General features: G+C 39.7%; 1 protein-coding gene across 6 annotated transcripts in view; it reads left to right on the top strand.

Annotated features, from left to right (window-relative positions):
• RGS7 (regulator of G protein signaling 7) overlaps positions 1–19,350 on the top strand; it is a 493,624-nt gene that overhangs the window by 233,771 nt on the left and 240,503 nt on the right. For all 6 annotated transcript variants that reach the window (XM_047077340.1, XM_047077343.1, XM_047077341.1 and 3 more), the window contains exon 2: positions 9,529–9,625. In XM_047077340.1, coding sequence (XP_046933296.1) covers positions 9,529–9,625 — 97 coding nt within the window. The remainder of the gene's footprint in view (positions 1–9,528; positions 9,626–19,350) is intronic.

Raw genomic sequence — 19,350 nt, 5'->3', positions numbered from 1 at the left:
CTGAAGACCACTAGTCCTTGCACAGAATGTTTACATACAGTATATTACAGCACATAAGTGGGGACATTTGACCCCAAAATGTGTGATGATAGATGTTTGAATAGTTTATAGTATAAGATGTTAATCTTATTATTTGAGCATTCTCAATCCAAATTTTTAATGAAAAAAATTATAAAGGTAATATATAAACAAGGTGCATGGTTAAAAAACAAACAAGCCTACAGATAGCACAGAAATATGTAAAGTGAAAAACAGAGGATCTCCACCACCAATTCCTTATGGTCTCTGCCCCCAAATACATAATGGGGGCTCACCATCAAAATATTTATAATCTAAAAGGAATGAGGGGCACTTGGGTGGCTGAGTCGGTTAAGCATCTCTGACTCGATCTTAGTTAGCTCAGGTCTTGATCTTAAGGTCATGAGTTCAAGCCCTGCGTTGGGCTCTGTCCTGGGCATGAAGCCTACTTAAAAACAAAAACAAAACAAAAACTTAGGGAGGTGCCTGGGCATCTTAGTCAGTTGAGTGTCTGACTCTTGATTCCGGCTTAGGTCATGATCTCACAGTTCATGAGTTCAAGCCCCACACTGGACTCTGCAGGGCTGAGCCTGCTTGAGATTTTCTCTCTCTTTCTCTCTCTGCTCCTCCCCTGCTCTATCTCTCTGTCTCTCTCTCAAAAATAAATAAACATTAAACAATTTTAAAATATTAAAAAATAAAAGAAATGATAAATAGGTAAAGAATCAACTTATACATAAGTCATTTAAAGTAAGGTGGGCATAAATAAAAAAATAAAGTTATAATAAAGTTATCTATGAGTTCCAAAGGAGCTATGATTGTATTCAGTTGGGATGAGGGAGGCAGGGGAAAGGGTTAGGGAAGATTTCAGTAAGAAAATTAATGTCAAAATTATCTTAAAAGTATAATAGAATTTCCCCCAGAGAAGGTAGAAAAAGGAAGGACACAGCTGGAGAAGGAATGGTATGAGAAAATGTGAAGCAATGAGCCATAGCTGGGCATTTGTAGAGCATGAGGTGGTGTGAGGAGAGTGGGAATTTTCAAGGCTGGAATAATTGTTTTGGACCTTACTGTGGATAAATTTGAATTGTTATTTAACTTACAGAGAGTTTATGAGGTCGTCAGGTCAATCAAAAATTGAAATAAAGGGTGACATATTCAACTTGCTCCCAAGTTAATTTGTCTGTTGAGCGGACTAAGATAGGTGCCAACAGGAGTCTATTACAGAGAGAATATCAAACAGGCTACCCGTGAAGTAAATGATGACACAGTGGACATGGGTTTGAGAATCACTGTAGCCTTCAGAGAGGTGGACAGAGCTGGATGAGGTGGCAGAAGAATTCTTGTACAGGTCACCATTGTAAGCAAGAGTCTTGTTCATTCTCCTCTTGAAGCCAGGATGAGCAATTGATTTAGGATTCACATGTTCTGCATCCTCCTTCTCTTTCCATTGCTTTATCCTGGCTACCCTGTAGGCTCAGCTCAGTCTTATCTTTTTCATGAAACCTTTCCCAATATTTCAGGAGACACTGGCAACTCTCCTACTTGAACTCTGACTGCAGTAACAAGTAGCCATTAGCCTCCTTTTGAAAGTTAAACAAATGGCCCCTCAGAGGAACAACAACAACAAAATAATCTGAAAACGTAAGTTATTCTGTCATAGATATGTAATATTCTTGGGTTTTTTGTTTTGTTTTGCTTTGGTTTTGTGTGTGTGTGTGTGTGTGTGTGTGTGTGTGTGTGTGTGTGTGTGTTTAACTCATGGGCAAATACTACGATGACCACATATTACATGTAAATTAGCCAAGAAGCTTCTCTCTCTCTTATGGCTGTGAAAACTACTTCTGTTGAGTTGCTTGCCTGCCCCATGGTTCTTCTCTTTTTGCCCTTTTGTCTTTCTTTGGTGCTGTATCATTATTCAGCAGGTCTCTCTCTCTTTCCCCTAGACTGCTTCTCTTACATTTCTTTTTCCTACCATACTACCCTATCCCTCTGTTTTCAGTAGGTTTTTCCTATTGAATAAAGCTATAGTGAACACTATTGTTTTTTTCTGCCAGCACCCCTTCCAAACTCAACCACCCAACAAAGCATAGTTTTGGCCCCAATTTCAGGTATGGGGATGAGAGGGAGAAGCGATTTCTCCTTGGGTTTCTGGACTACAAGCTATAAAACTCAGAAGGTAGGGGCACCATGTGGCCTGCTCTATCCATTGGAGAATGAGGAGAAGCTTCTGAATGGTGGAGAAAAGTGAAGCAGACATGAAAGGGGCCAAGATGAAAGGCAGAGACAATGTTCTGTCTGAGACCCACTCACATTTTAATCTTTGAGTTACATAAAACATCCCACAATGCTTACAACACATTTCCTTGTTTGTGACAATTTAAGTCAGAATTCTATCACTTGTAACCCGAGTAATCCTAACAAATCTAATGAGCATAGTTGTTTGTTTGTTTGTTTGTTTATTATATTCCTTAACATAGATGAGAGAATTGCTTTATTTAAAAACAAATGAGAATAACATCCATAAACTGGAAGAAATCTTTCTCTACTTCTGTAAAATCATAGAAACATAAAATCTCTACCTTCTTAAAATTAGTTATTGCTCTTGAAAAAATAAATCTACACTCAAGATGAACTAGAACAGGTTTACATGTAACTAGATTTTATAAATGTGTTTTTTAGTCATAATTTATTCATGAAAATGGTAGCTTTTTCATGTGAAAAAGCAATTAATTCTGGGTTGAGAAACTGACTGTCATCACTGTAACATGCAGGAAAATCATACCAATTAGAAGCAACTTTAACTGAATTATTGTAGCAGAAAACAGTTTGGGTTGCAAATTTTAATCTCATTATTCTTATTTAACCTTCATTAGAGGCGGACTCTGCTTTCTCGCTGTCACCACTGAATTCAGAAGTGCAAATCATATTCTTCTTTAGCAAGGCTTCTTGAAGGGAAAAGAATTATAGGCAGATTTAAGTTATATAATACCTGCCACCACTAAATTCTAAGCTATCCAAGAAGCACCTGTGTAATTGTTTCTGTCATAGCTAGCACTTGAAATGATGGCCACACACAATGATTTGAAAGCATGTGCACGTAGGAAAAAAATCCATTCAATATGCCCTTTCAGGCTCTCATTTATATTTCCAAATGTCTGTGCTTAATGGTGAATTACAATAAGAAGTTGGGAAACTTCCTTTTTGAGATTTTGATTGATTCATTTCTCTTTTAGAACTACGGAGAACAAAATGTTTTCGCTTTGTTTCATACAAATGTTTCGCCTACAATCAGGGTGTCTCTGTACAACTATTGGCTTCATGAAATCAGTAGTACTGATATTATGATAAAGTTCTGGCAAATATAGCTGCAAGTAAATCTAATTAAACTCCCATCATTGTTTAGAACATTAGGGAACAAGAAAGGTTTCAAGGCAGTGATTTGGTTTTCATAGGTACGTGGGAGTCCCCCGTCTGACGGGCCCCCCTTGAATAATTAGTAAAGCTCCTCAAAGATGTACCTGCATAATCTGCTCTCTCTTTCATTCCACCAAGTGTGAGGGCGGGCACTGTTTAACCTGAGCAGTATTTGAAATACATCACAAGCATTGAAGTGACATCTAAACTATTCCAAAGGAAAGGCTAATTATGAATTCCCGGAGAAAGAGCAGTGTGTTGGAGTTCAGTAGCGCCTTTCATCTCAAGAACTCACACGTACGTGACAGTGAACTTGAGTGTCACACCGACAAGTAGGAAAACAGCCTCATCAACAGCCACTGATTTACCCTCATGTTTTGAAGGAAGGAATTCCTCTAATAAGCTGAAGAACCCCTGCATGAAATAGAACAGAAATAACATTTTAGTTTATTGCACATTGAGCTCTTCTGTTCTAATATTTCTGACCCAGGCTAGTTTTTCACCAAATGTCAGATAAAAGGAAAAAATAAACAAACATTTTCAAAATCTCAAAGTGAAATCTTAAAATGATTCAACTTGCACTTTTGCTCTAGATCTCAGAAAATCAAACGTGCTGTAAACAAAAATTCAGTGCTTCCCCCTGCCCCACCTTGTGGGCCATATACTTTACATATTAACAATACAAAAATGAGTAAGGTGAGATTTCTTTTTTTGGAAGTTCACATCTGAGGGAGAACAGGGAGATGTAAGATAGTAATTAAAGTGTGAAGCACTCTGTAATAGAGGTCTAAAACTTTTTTGAACAAACTGAACCATGGATATTCTCAAAACTACTTTGCAAGAGATAATTTTTACTCTTTAACAAATAGAGAATTAGTTTCGGTAGAAAAAAAGATTACTTTTGCAGAGTACTCAATCTCAATTCAATTTTTTTTTTCTATTTTTTACTTTAGAGAGAAAGAGAGAGAGAGAGAGAGAGCACAATCAAAGGAGAGGGGCAGAGGGAGAGAGAGAGAGAGTATCCCAGGCATGATCCCTGCTAGGCACTGAGCCTGGCACGGGGCTCAATCTCATGACCCTGGGATGATGACCTGAGCCAAAATCAAGGGTCAGACGCTCAACCAACTGAGAAACCCGGGTGCCCTGTAATTCAGTCTTTTGACCCTCTAAATTTCAAGAGGCAAATTCATCAAGAAAATATGAGAGCAGGGACATTTTCACTTTGTCAAAAAAGAATGTAATTCATTCCCCCCTTTCTTCTAAATATTATTTTTCATAGTTTACATAGTCCTTGCTTATATGCAAAAATATTCTTCCTGACATTTCTTCTAATCAAATCTGTCTTTTGAGGGGCAACACGAACCCAGTCTTCTATTAGAAATCCAAGAGAGATCTTGTCCATAGGTACCTCTCTCTACTTCGTGATTGGTAGTTGGTTGCCTCTAATAAACATTTGGCATTTGACCACAGCTGTCTTTGCCAGCCCGATTGTCAAAGAAAGAGAGCAGGCCTGTGGCTTCCTAGTATAATGATGAGAGAAGAAACTTATGTTGATGAGGATGATGATGAGGAGGAGGATAGCAGTATTATGGGTACACATTTAATTAGCATTGATGCATTGATTCATCAATCTTCACCCCTGGTAAGATGTATACTATTAGTATTATCTCCATTTTACAGATGAGAAAACTGAGTCTCAGAATTGTAAAGGAAGTTAACCTGTTCATACAATTTGCAGGTAGCACAGCCAGGATTCAAACAAATTTGGCCTTAGTTCATGCTCTTAATCCCTTTGCTATATGCATTGAAATTAAAATGTGCTGACAGTTGGAAGCAATTTGTAAAAGTTCCTGATCAATTTAATGGGTTCATCTATTTGTCTCTGACAGGGAACTGGCTCTTTTTTTTTTTTTTTTTTTTTTTTTTTAAGTTTATTTTGAGAGACGGTGAGAGAGAGTAAGCAGGGGAGGGGCGGGGCAGAGAGAAGGGGAAAGAGAATATCCCAAGCAAGCTCCGCACTAATGGTGGGGCTCAAACTCACTAACCATTGAGATCTCAACCTGAGCCGAAACCAAGAGTCAGATGCTTAACTGACTGAGCCCGAGCCACCCAGGCACCCCAGAAACTGGCTCTTTAACTTAAGTGAGGAAACTTACCCAGTTCTGAAAAGTGATGATTATTTCCAGACTTCAGTGATTTTGTAGCTGGAAGAAATCTTACAGATCACATGCCTCTAACTTCTTGTTTGAAGGGTGAAGGAAATAAGACTCAGAGAGAGCCTCAGTGACCAGGCATGCCCAGTGACCAGGCATGCTCAGTGTTCTGTCATCCCATGCTGAAATTTTCCTCACCCTAGGGCTTGAGAGTGAACACAGTCTAACCCTTCACAGCTCAATGGCACACTGATGAAGATGACAGATGACAGACTGATTGATCGATAGATGGGTGCATGTGTATATATCTTCTTTTGGAATGTTGGAGCTATCTGAGTCTTTTGACCTTAAATTTAAATCGTCCCACAGAGGTTTAGTATTTATTGGAGTTACTTTATATATTCTCTTGTCCCGCTTGCTGCCTAGCTTTCTCTATTAGTTTCTCTGCTTTTAACGTTCTGTTTTTCACCGAAGTTGCTACTGCAAATAGTGCGAAAGCAGATAATCAAGTGTGTTAAAACCATGCTTAATATAAAAATAAATAGACTCCAAGTGAATGCTTAAGGAAACTTTATTAAGTAAGATGGATATGTTTTTTACATGTGGCTTCTGGGACTGATGTTACCTTTTAGAAACCAGATTGTTTTTGTTTTTGTTTTGTTGTTTGATTTGTTCTTTGTTCCTTCTAGGTCATGGTAAATAAGCTTCATGGATAAATAATATCTGAATAAAGATAAAAACAACTGAATACCTTTTGATGATCACATTTTCAGTCTAGAACACGCATCCTCTTTTTACGTGGAGTTTAATTTTTTTTTCTATTGTGGAAATTATGACTCAGAAAAAAATTGAAACTTTCAAAATAAAACCACAGAGCTCACTTTCCTAATCTCATTCCTTTGGGATACAGTGAACTGAGAGGCGGTGTGACTTTGCAGAGAAAACACCTCTACTCATAGCAATGAACCTTAATTCATCCCCCACCAGAGCTGATTGTTGCCACATCCTGGGGTGTTGGAGGTACTAACGGGTGTCAGAAGTTTCCACATCTGTCTAATCTGACCTACTTTAAACCATTAAACTGATAATCCAAGGGTTTACAAGCTGCCACTATACATCTCAGAACAGCTTATTTTCCATTCCTGGACACTGTCAGGTGAACAAAGGGCAAACAGTAACAAAACAAAAAGTCATAAAAGTATAACTATTTTCAGTTTTCTATAGTTAGATGAAATGTGTTCGTTATGTGAAACGATTTAGCTGTTGTTACGGTCTTTGGAGGGCCGATTATAACACCTTCATTTTCCTAATTCCAAACCAGTTGAGAACCACAACTAAAGCGTAAGGCAGAAAGAAGTCACAGCATCAGCTGCGTTGCAGGTACAGCTATTATTGAAGAATGTTCATGCGCACATTAACTTTAATCCTGAAACCCAGTCCTCATCAGTCGTACTCGCTCTCTCGGGCAGGTCTCTCACACAGCAGAGTTAGATGTGGGCTTCCCAATGGAAGGAGGATGGGCCCACGACCGATTGCTCATTTCCCAGTTCTTCTGCCTGACCAGTCAGCCCAGGCCTGGAGTGGCAGGTGTGAGGAGCAGAAAGGTGTAGGGGACTGAGGCAGTGGTGCTCCCTCTGAAGAAAAACAAAACACAAACCAAAACATGGGGAGTGGAGAATAAACATCCCTCAGCATTGGGGGTACGTGTGGATATTTGAAGTCCAAGCTTTATTATCTGTGTATGGTGCTTTACGTATGTTGTATCATTTAACCTTAAAATCATTACCCCGGCCCAGCCCCAACCCCACCCTATGAACACTGTAAAGGAGTAATTATAAATATTATTATCACCACTTACAGGTGACAAAGCAGCCTTAGAGAGGTTGCTTACTTAGCTCAAAGCAACATGGATGGTCATAAGAAGAGCTGAGTCAGAAACCCATTCTTCCCACTTCTCCAGTTTCTGGTGAACAGTTTCTCATGTTAATAAGTCTGAAAAATACTCATCCAGGCAAATAAAATTTCTCATTTGAAAACCATTCTGAAGCTGTGTTGGTGAGAATTTGGCAATTCACTGATATAGGGTTTAGACTGTGATTTTTGTTAACTTCTTATTTTGGAATGATTTCAAGCTTTTAAAATTAAAACGTTAAACATTTCTGTTTAAATAATTAAAATAAATTGTTCTAATGTTCATTTATTTTTGAGAGAGAGACAGAGAGAGACAGAGCATGAGTGGGGGAGGGGAAGAGAGAGAAGGAGACACAGAATCTGAAGCAGGCTCCAGGCTCTGAGCTGTCAGCACAGAGCCCGACGCGGGGCTTGAACCCACGAACTGTGAGATCATGACCTGAGCTAAAGTCAGACACTCAACTTACTGAGCCACCTAGGCGCCCCTAAATAATTTTAAACAGAAAAGATGCAAAAATAGTTCTGAGAATTCCCAGATGCGCTTTTACTCAGCTTCCGCTAATATAAACATCTCATAGAATTCTAGTAAAATTACCAAAAACAGGAGATTGATATTGGTACACTATTTTTTTTTAAATTTTTTTTTTAACGTTTATTTATTTTTGAGACAGAGAGAGACAAAGCATGAACGGGGGAGGGTCAGAGAGAGGGAGACACAGAATCTGAAACAGGCTTCAGGCTCTGAGCTGTCAGCACAGAGCCCGACGCGGGGCTCGAACTCACGGACCGCGAGATCATGACCTGAGCCGAAGTTGGCCGCCCAACCGACTGAGCCACCAAGGCGCCCCAGTACACTATTAACCAAACCACAAACCTTACTCCGATTTTACCACTGTTTTCAGTACTGACTGTGACTTTTTTTTGAGGACAGCAACTGTATTACATTCATTTTCATTTCCACAGTGCCCATCAGTAAGTCTGATTTAGAGTCCGTGATCCTAGTTGTTTGTGGACCGAGTCCGTGAATGACTGGATGTTGAGCTCCATGACACCACTTCTGTGTGTTTGTGCGTATATGCGTGCCACAGGTTTAGAGACACACAGCGGTTATGATTTGCATGAATGTTATTCAGAACTAAATTCCACATCAGGCTTTGTAAAGCATAGTTCTTTCAAACTGTGAAAACTTCTCAAAAGCAGGAGATAGTGTACTAATCAGACTGAAACATAGATACGGTGGAAATGGGCCGAGAGCTACAGTGCTGCGTGCATCTGATCATGTGGGTACGATTCACCCTTGAGTAAATGCCTGGGCAAGAGAAGCCTCAGTTGCTGGCAGTTGGTCCTGCTTTTCTAGGTGGGTTAAAGTTCACAATAAACCAAATCATAGAAAGTCTCTTTCAACGTTTATTTATTTTTGGGACAGAGAGAGACAGAGCATGAACGGGGGAGGGGCAGAGAGAGAGGGAGACACAGAATCGGAAACAGGCTCCAGGCTCTGAGCCATCAGCCCAGAGCCCGACGCGGGGCTCGAACCCACGGACCGCGAGATCGTGACCTGGCTGAAGTCGGACGCTTAACCGACTGCGCCACCCAGGCGCCCGGAAAGTCTCTTGCTTGAAGAGGAAATCCACACAGACACTTTTAAGGTTTCTCTTTTCTTTTGCACTGAGTTCCATAGAGAAGACATTAACGAAGGGAGAATTTTGCTATTACAGTGGTTTCTGACAGCTTCAAAAATAAACACTCTTTTATGTCGACCTTTATAACCAAAGAATGTGAAACCAGGAGAGAGAGGTGCTGTTCAAAGCACAGAATTCCTTTTAGTGGCTTAATGGAGTTTAAAGTGGCCACTTTGCTTACTGTTTTCTCCATCGTCTTTTAACCAAAATAAAATATCAATATGATGAAGTGTAGAAAGGCAAGAATGTGGTATTATACTCAGTTGGGGAAAGCTGGTGTAATTGTTACAAGAACTGATTTTTCTAAAAAGTTCAACTTTTAAAGGGTTTTAATTATTTTGTTACAGATGGAAGACGTCATAGCACGCATGCAAGATGAAAAAAACGGAATTCCTATTCGTACTGTCAAAAGCTTTCTTTCCAAGATACCTAGTGTCTTCTCTGGTAAGTGTGTATTCGGCACAGCACTCTTTTCTCCAGCACCTTTGACATGACTATTTAAAAACAAGTGTAGCCACTGAGAATGGAAACTCTCAAACTCATGTATTCACCAACTCCTTATAAAATACTCATGCCAACACCACGTTGGATCCTTGGAGTGACAGTAAAACAAATCCAAAAGACAAAAAAGAAAACAAGTAAAAATCATGACTTTAATTGGCTCTGGGTCAGTTGCAAAGACATAATGAACAAATGTGAAATGACAGAAGATGATATTAAAGATTATATGAAACAATATGGTATAGCTTACATATAGGGATTGAGAGCATGAAAAAATCGATGAGGAGTCAGGAAGGGTTTCCTGGACAGCAGAGGCGAGCTGAGTTTGAAAAGTGAGGACTCCTGTCAGCCTCAAGCCCCCCAGCTGTGTGTGCAGAACTGGGGGTGACCAGGGTGAGGATGTGTAGAGGGAGCAATGTGTGGAGGGGCTGTAGAGTGGAGCAGGCCGACTTGGGTCAGAGGATGAGGGTCTTGGAAGCCCATCCAATGAATCTAACTGTGACGTGTGGAGAATCTGGAGACACACTTTAGACTCTCACAGAGCGCGTAGGCGCTCAGGGTGAACTGGTGTTCAGTGGGGGCTGCCTGTCACTATGGTAGGTCTAAGGCCTGTGCGGGAATAGTTTGGGTGCCAACAGTCTGATATCCAGGAAGTGAAGGCATAGAGAGGATGCCTTCATTCAACATGAGGATTCAACATGAGGATCTGTTGAGTAACTGGGAATATAAGCTTCAGGGGATGTGAGCCAGTGGTGTTGGTTTTGCTTCTCACTTGGGCGGCTGTGAGACAGGGGACTCGTGAACAGAAATAGGCAGACCCCACAGGTCTGATTAAAAGGGACTAGAAAAAAGCCTAGAGACACGGACAGGAGTAAGTTAGAAACCTGTGCTCTGACTCCGCGAGCCTGAAGCTGTGCCTGAGCTGTGGGGCTTGGGCATGCTGGGCCTGGGCAAGCACAGCTTGGAGAGGAGGCAGAATCAGACAGGCCAGAGCCTTCACAGTGAGTCAGTAGGCTGAGGAGGCTGGTGCAGAGCATGTGGAGGGAGGGTGTTGATGGGGCTCCTGAAGAAGAGTTCTGTGCTGCTTCGTCGTGAACAAGTGTCGAAAGAAGAGCAGTGGTTTTCAGCCTTGGTAAGAGGGTAGTAATTACCAGACTGCAGATAGGTAGGCCTACGTGTTTGTGTTTAGTGGCTGAATTTTCTCTGATGGAAAGGGAGAGAGAACAGGGACCAGACAAAAGCTGCCATAGAATGGGGGCGCCTGGGTGGCTCAGTCGTTGAGTGTCTGACTTTGGCTCAGGTCACGATCTCACGGTTTGTGAGATCTAGCCTGGGAAGGGCTCTGTGCTGACAGCGCAGAGCCTGGAGCCTGCTTCAGATTCTGTGTCTCTCTCTCTCTCTCTCTCTCTGCCCCTCCCCCCCCATGCTCTGTCTCTCTCTCTCTCTCTCTTTCAAAAATAAACATTTTTTAAACAGCTGCAATGGAATGAAATTTGCCCTCACAAAATATGCCCCCTTTTTTCTTGTTATTTCCTTTCATGCCCACTTTGTTCCAGTTCCTTGTTCTTCTTTGACAATAGCCTATATTGTCTAACATCTGGGACTGTACCCCATCTCTTCCCTTCTCACCATCTCACTTCCCCACTTCTGGGTCCTTCTGACTGCAGAATTTTGTCCATTCTTCAACTGCTAGTTCAGGGAGCTCTTTGGAGAAAACCATCCTGAGCTTTCATTATCTGTGCTCTCAAAAAAACAAAAACAAAAACAAAAACAAAAACAAAAACTTGTCTTTTTGCTTCTCTAATAGCAGTTATTATGCTTTACTTTGTCTTATAAGTTTTTTTTGTTTTTTTTTTTGTTTTTTGGGTTTTTTTTGTTTTTTTTTGTTTTTTTTTTGTTTTTTTTTTTATGTGTCCTATATCCCCTAGGAAATATTTAACTTCTTGCAGTCAGGAACTTAAAGTTAACTTTACATCTAAACGCAAATATGAAAATTACTCATATTTTGATGACCTATGAGAGAATTTGCCTCCTTAAATACTCTAATACAAGGGTTACAACCCAAAATGCAGTTAGATTCTAGGAAGATGAATGCTCTAAGTTATCTATCCATCTGCCCTGGGAACTGTGGTCAAGTCAACAGGGCATGGCCTATGTAAAGGCACTGCGGTTGAGGAATTCTTAATGACAATATCCATAAATGAAAATGGCTGAACAAGAAAAGTTTAGCCCATCAGATTAAGCCAGGCTGCAAGTTTGAGTTACCCACTCTAATAGTAAATCCAAAATTTTTGGTTGACTTCTTTGAGGAGCAGTACCTCATACGATTCCATAAAAATTCATACCATTCTGACGTAGCATCCTGTTGGAAGAACTCTTGCTTGACAATATTAAGACCTTAATTAAAAAGTAAGATTGGAGGGGCCCCTGAGTGACTCAGTTGGTTAAGCGTCTGACTCTTGATTTTGACTCAGGCCATGATCTCACAGTCGTGGGATCAAGTCCTGCATTGGGCTCTGTGCTAGGCATGGAGCCTGCTTGGGATTCTCTCTCTCTCCCTCTGTCTCTCCCCTGCTTGCACTCTCTCTCTCTCTAAAAAAAAAAAAAAAGAAAGAAAAAATTAAGGTAAGATTGGACATATAGATGAAGAATGTTCATTAACATAAAACAACAATGGTAGTTACTACATAAAGAGAATATCCGTGACATTTTCATATTAATGTAATTAGTTTCTAAGTATCATTCTGTGTTTCCTGGGAACTTTTCAGGAGCTCTCTGCCTCACAGGTTTAATGAGATGTTTTTCTATAGATTTAATTGGCATAATAGTATTATGTCTAGTATTTACCAACCTCTTCTTCTTCATATCCCCAAATTGTAATGGTATAAAGCCTCATCTGCTTGACTAGCAGTTTTTGGTATTTGTGGTAATTTTTCTCCCCTGATATTTCTTACAGTGATTTGGGATTAATTCCTGTGTTCTTGCGTGGCCCCAGTTGACACCTGCTGCTTGCTCTCCTTCCTCTGTCTGCCTCTCCCTCTGCTCTCTAGGAGGGCCCCATATTCTACTGCAGGGCTCCTAACGAAACAAGGAATCCACTAGCTTCACGACCCTTAGCAGAACCAGAAACCGGTTGCGATGAACGAGTGATGTCACATGTGAGAGGAGGGTGGCGTGATTGTTGGGAGTCTGTCTTGTGTGGACTGTTCCACAAGGGAAACGTGTCTCAAGTATTGTTAGCCCAGCTCTTTCAGGTCACCCATTGATGCTCCCTAAAGTCTTGGTGGTCAACACATGGTCGCTGGACCAGTTGTGTCAGTATCACCTGGAAACTTACTAGAAACAGAGTGTGTGGGCCCACCCCAGACCCACTAAATCAGAACCTCAGTTTTAACACCAAAGCCTAAGAAGTGTGCCTTAGGCAGGGCACTGGAATGAGTTCTAGGCCACACCTGTGTTTCATCCAGGGCACTGAGTGCAGTCATCAACTTGCTTGTGCAAAATTTTCTCAGGCTTTCAAGGGCTCTGATTATTATTATTTTTTTCTTTTCTACAATCTGGCCTCAATCGAGCCTATCCCCGTCCTTTCTGAGGTTAGGTATGATGATATAGAAGCCTTCGGATTAGGTAGAGAAATGATTATTTACATACTACTTTGTTAACTTTTGAAAAATATAAATTGAGGATATTTACATCATGTTCATTACATTGCTTATGACAGGGTCCATGGCATACACTTCTTCTATAATAATACTAAGAAAATTTTGTCTTTGATGATAAACTTGACTTTTTCCTTTTTTAAAACAAAAAGAAATGTGTAACTTCTATTTTTCTTTTCTTGTATTCTCTAGTTTCTAGAAAGCTCATTGCAAAATTGAACATCTCATTGGTACTTTCTCACCTGACTCATCACTGACATATCCACCTTCTTTTTTCTTCTAATTGTTTTTATTTTTGTCTGTCTTTTCTTGCTGCTGTTGTTTTAATCTGGTGTGTGTGTGTGAGAGAGAGAGAGAGAGAAACAGAAAGACTAGTGGGATTAATATTATAAATTGCTTCAAGTCATGTTTTAAAGATAGATAAGGAATAAATCCAGAAGTATCTGAGAAGTGTCCGTGTACTTAGGAATTGTTTTGTCCAGAATCTTCACCATTCAAGTGGGGCTACATCTTGCCTTTGAACTCAAACTCTCCATCACAATATAAAATGAAAGATGAAGCTCAAATAATACTGCATAAAAGTATCATAAAAGTGCTCATTACATTTTTATACAATTGCATCTTCAAATTGGACAAAAATAACTATGAAGCTAAAAATATAATATTTGCAGATTTTGCTGGGGATTTTCTCTGAATGAGTCTCATAAAACTTACTTCTATGATGTAACTATTGCCCTAGAATTCATATCCTGTAACTTACAATGTTTATTCATCTCTCACCTGAAAATCCTTGGTAAAGCAAACTGTGACACTGATATCAGCCACAAATCCTTTGTGTTTAAACTCTGAATGGAAGCAGAATATAGATCCAAATCCAGATGGAGCACAAGTTTGTGAATAAGAGGAAATGATTAATTTTACATTTTCCACATTTGGTCCATCTTTGATAGTATTTTACTACTGTACCATTTACCTTTGACTACATGCATATTTGAATGAATTGAAAAACTGACTACAGGGGCGCCTGGGTGGCTCAGTCGGTTAAGCGTCCGACTTCAGCTCAGGTCACGATCTCACGGTCCGTGAGTTCGAGCCCCGCGTCGGCTCTGGGCTGATGGCCCAGAGCCTGGAGCCTGCTTCCGATTCTGTGTCTCCCTCTCTCTCTGCTCCTCCCCCGTTCATGCTCTGTCTCTCTCTGTCTCAAAAATAAATAAACTTAAAAAAAAAAAAAAAAGAAAGAAAAACTGACTACATAGTTTTTTAGTTGCTTAACAACAAAATGTTGAAATGGGGCTTTTTTGAGTGCTTTATTTCTGGAAAATGCATTACATTTTAATAATATTGAATATTATTTGGATGTAGATTTTTTGTTCATTCACAATCATGGACATTTATAGAGTTTAAGAGTCTAATAAGAATAAATAGGATTTAAGTCCTGATGAGATAAATAATTATTTGTTCAATATTTAATGTTTTAAGAGTTTGAATCATATGTTGGCATTTTCTTTTTAATAATAACGGGTTCTTTTATAAGGGTTTGTTATTTTGGTTTTATATATTAAAATAGCAACTGCTTATGTATCATATTAACAATTACAATAGCTTCTAGCTTTATATTAATTATATATTATATAGTTTTATATATTTAATATATATTTTAAAATATATATAATGATATATATTTAATATATATAATTATATATTATATGTTTTATATATGTTATATTAATTTTGTATATCATATATATATATAATGGATGAAAAACATTTATTTCTACTTTCAAGGAAAATGTTAGTAATTTGAAAGCCTACTATCTGGTTAGTAGCTTTTAGTATATCAGTTTTATTCCTTATAACACTTGAAGGTAATTAGGAAATAGGGGGTTAGAGAGTTCAAGTTTTTAGTCAAGTTTTGCAGTAAGCAATATTTGCTTACTAATATTCAAACCAAGATCAGTTCAGCTCAAGATCCCACTTCCGTTTTGCCAGAGCTGTGGGTTTCCCCCATAAGTTTCGTCCTTTGCTAGAGCCTGTGTTTTTTCATTATGATGAATGAACACATATCAGAATCTGTAGGATTCTGAGTACTGGGGACGCTTACATTTATCTCCCAGCATGTCCTCATGTCCTCACTCCAGGTAAAGACTGGAATGATTGACAAAAAGACCTGAGCTTTTGTCTGTTTTACCTCTGGGGACCTTCAAGACCTGGGGAAAACAGCTGCATTTTCTTTGCTTCTAAAACACAGAGGTTACACGTAATGATGTCAAAGGTTCCTTTCTACATACATTCTAGAATTCAGAGAACCCAGTGTGGGGGACAGTGTGTGAAAAGGATTACTGGAAGAGAACACAACAGAGTAGACTATTCATGAGATAGCTAGACTGATGAAGCATCAATGGAAATCTTAAAGATATTTTCTCCCTCACCAGCGCCTCCATGCCCATAGCTTTAATGACAATCTTTATTTATTCCTCTGGTGCAGATCTTTTCTCAGAAACTCAACATATTCAACTCCTTATGCAATGCATGTCCCAAAGAAGCCTCAAACTCAACGTGTCACATCTCTTCCACAAATTCACATCTCTTCCACAGCCCCTTCCCTGTTTCCTGACTCAGGAAAGATGGCATATGCCAGAAGTACTGGAATCACCTTGGAGTCACCTTGACCTCTCTTTTACAGCCCTTTCTTCTCCTACCTATTTCATTAACAAGTCTTGTCACCTTTTTCTTCTAAGCAGCCATCAAATCTGTTGGCTTTTTGCCATCTGCTCTTATATTGCTATAGGTCCATACTGTCATCTCCACTCGTCTGAATTATCACATTGATTCCTAACTGGTTTCCACATCCACTCTGTGCCGTATCCTATCTTTCTCCGCACTGGTATTTTCAAGTTGCAAATCTGATCCATTTAAATCCTTTTCTCATTTTAGAATTAAGATAAAATCTTGAACAAGATTCCCAACAGCAACATAGTTCAGCCCCTACCTACCCATCAGACTCCATCTCTCAGAGGACTCTCTCTTGCTCCCTTGGTTCTAGCCACAGGGGCTACTTTTCATCTCCTACACGTCACCATGCTCCCTTTTGCCATGGAAGATTTCCACTGCTAGGCTTTTTCCTCGTTTTTTTGGAATGCTTCTTCCCCTTTCCCCTTTTTTTCAATTTAGACCTACCCATCTTGGGTCTAGGCCAGTTTCCTTTCTTATCTATTCTCATAAAATGAGACTATTTTCTTTTGGAGTACTTTATTCTATTGCATAGTTATAAACTCATTAGTGGTAATATTTGATTAATGTCTATCCTCCAGACAATACGGTAAACTATAAGAAGGTTCCATATGCTCAGTTTTGTAACCCCTGCACCAAAAACAATGTCTAACATAGGGGTGTTCATTAAATATTTGTTAAGTGGATAACTAATAATAGTAATTATAGAGGAGATATTTGCATTCATATGAACCATGAAAGTAGTTACACTATTGTGTGGCTTTATCAACACATAAATTATTTGGATTTTTATAAACCTTTTGTCAATGATTGTGGCTTTTAAATTGTGTTTAAGTAAAAAACATTTTTTTTTCTCTGGAATCTAATAATATTATCTTTATTTATAATATAAACCACATGAACAAGAACCTGGAAATTCATCCCATGATGTTCTGAGGTGGGTGTCTAGGGCTGGTTGTAGCAGGTTCTATAGATTTCTGTTTGTTACTAATAAATTACATACGCCATAGGAGCCTCCTGTATTGTGAACATTTTGCCAGGCTTGGAGATACAGAGAAGCGAGACATGGTCTCTGTCCTTGAGGAGACTACTCTGTAGTGAGGAGACGGACAAATAAGGTGAGGTAATTTTCATGTTGGGGTAAACCCAGAGCACTGAGGAGTGTGTGAAGTCTAACCCATGCTCTTGGGGTCAGAGGCATTTCTTGGAGAAGGTGACATCTAAGATTCACTGTAAAGGATGAATCAGAGTTAAGCAGACAAAAGGGGAGCAGTTGTTCAAAAACTCAAGATATGAAAGGGCCTAGTAAGCTCAGGGAACTTCATAAATTGTAGTGACCTTGACACAGGATGAGGCATATGGAGAGTCTAGAGAGGAAGTTAGAACTGAAAGCAGTAGTTAGAATCTTAAGGAAACAGAATTTTATCCTATAAAGAGTCAGAGGCAATTGATGAATTTTAATCAGGGAAATGGCATTATCAAAACAAAATTGTAATGTTTTTATTTTATTTTTTGAGAGACAGAGACAGAGCGCTAGTTGGGGAGGGGCAGAGAGAGAGGGATGCGCAGAATCCGAAGCAGGCTCCAGGGTCTCAGCTGTCAGCACAGAGCCCGATGAGGGGCTCAAACCCACGAGCTGTGAGATCATGACCTGAGCTGAAGTCAGACACTTAACTGAGCCACCCAGGCACCCCTCAAAAATTTTAAATGGCAGTTTGTCTGGGAAAAGGTAGGGAGTAAATATCAGTTTATAGACAAGGGAGACAAGGATGGGAGCTGAGGCTGCAATCTAGAGCAAAGATTATAACAGCCTGAGCCTTAGGGCCAGTGGAATTGAAGAAAAAATCAGATGTATGAGAAACTTTAAGGGCTGAGAATGGACTTCATTAGTTCAGTGGCAGGATTCAAGAGGGCAGGGTGGGGGTAGGGGAAGTGAGAGGTTAGATCAAGTAAGAAAGAAGGCACTGCCCACAAAGACACCAATATTTATGACCTGAAAATGAATGCACAACGATGCCTTTTACAGATGAACTGGTAAACACAGGAATCCCCCCCCCCATCTCTTTTCATGGAAATGGTGGAGAAGGGATGGTAAATTTTGAACATGTTGAGTTTCAGATCATCCTCGCAGAACAACCAGGTAAAATGTCCAGCTGTTGAATATACATATCTGGAATTCACAGGTATTTAGCAGTACAATAAGTACACGAGATCTGGTCTGGGTAACTTGTGGGTTAGAAGCTGAGTAGATGAGATCTCTTTTGGAGTTTTGTGTGGAAGGAGGATATCAGAGGACCAAAGGTGCACTTTGAGTGTGAGCACTTAGGGGTGAGCAGAATATGTGGTTCATATATAGCTGCTCTTTAAGTCCTGGCCTGCAGAACTGTGGCCTCACTTCACTTCCATAAAGATCTCATGTAAGTGGCTGAGAATCACATTGTTCTGTGTCTGGAAATGTAGCACTCGGGGGAAAAACCCTCCAGTGGTTCTCTTTGAGTCTTAACAAAGAAAACCAATTAGTACATGAGGTTCAAACCCCCCATTAATCTGCTTTATTCAAAATGGATCATGGTCTGTGCACTATAGAAGAATGTGGAGCGAAGCCATCACTGTGTTTGTGATAGATAAGCTTAAAACCAATGCTCGCCAAACCTCAGGTAATAGTTCTAGAAATATCCACTACCACCTCCCTACTCCCTGTAAATTAATTTCAATAGCAGGGAATAAACCAGAATTCTCCTCTCAGTTTTTTTTTGTTTTGTTTTTTGTTGTTGTTGTTGTTTTTGTAAATGATGTGGGTTTTCATTAAGCAGCCCACTGGGATCAGAAAAGTCTGCAGGACTGCCTGTTGGCAACTATCAAATAAAAATGCCCCTATTAAATCAGTTATTTAACATATTTGAAGGTTCAACTTACTGAACAAATTTTCAGGAGCCAAAAAGGCTGGTGCCTGTTCTAAATCACCAAGCACTGTAAATAGAGGAGAAAATGGTAGAAACTAAGAGGGACTTCTAGTCAGCCGTTCCTGCATTTCTGTCTTTTGTCTTTTATTAGCTTGAGAAGGTTCTCCATCAGAAACCTGTTGATAATTAGTTGAATCTCATTGCTGTCCTTCTTTTGCAACTTAATTCCATTTCTCATCAGAATTAGTCACTTTTTAAAAAATGTTTATTTATTTTTGAGAGAGGGAGAGAGAGAGAGAGGGAGAGAGAGAATCCCAAGCAGGCTCGGCACTGTTAGCATAGAGCCCGATACAGGGCTAAAACCCACGAACCATGA

Source organism: Lynx rufus, unplaced genomic scaffold, assembly GCF_022079265.1.
Source record: "Lynx rufus isolate CCGP_SWC_20201006 ecotype Redwood Valley unplaced genomic scaffold, mLynRuf1.p SCAF_15, whole genome shotgun sequence".
In the NCBI taxonomy this organism is placed as follows: domain Eukaryota; kingdom Metazoa; phylum Chordata; class Mammalia; order Carnivora; family Felidae; genus Lynx; species Lynx rufus.
This window is presented reverse-complemented; position numbering and strand designations above follow the sequence as displayed.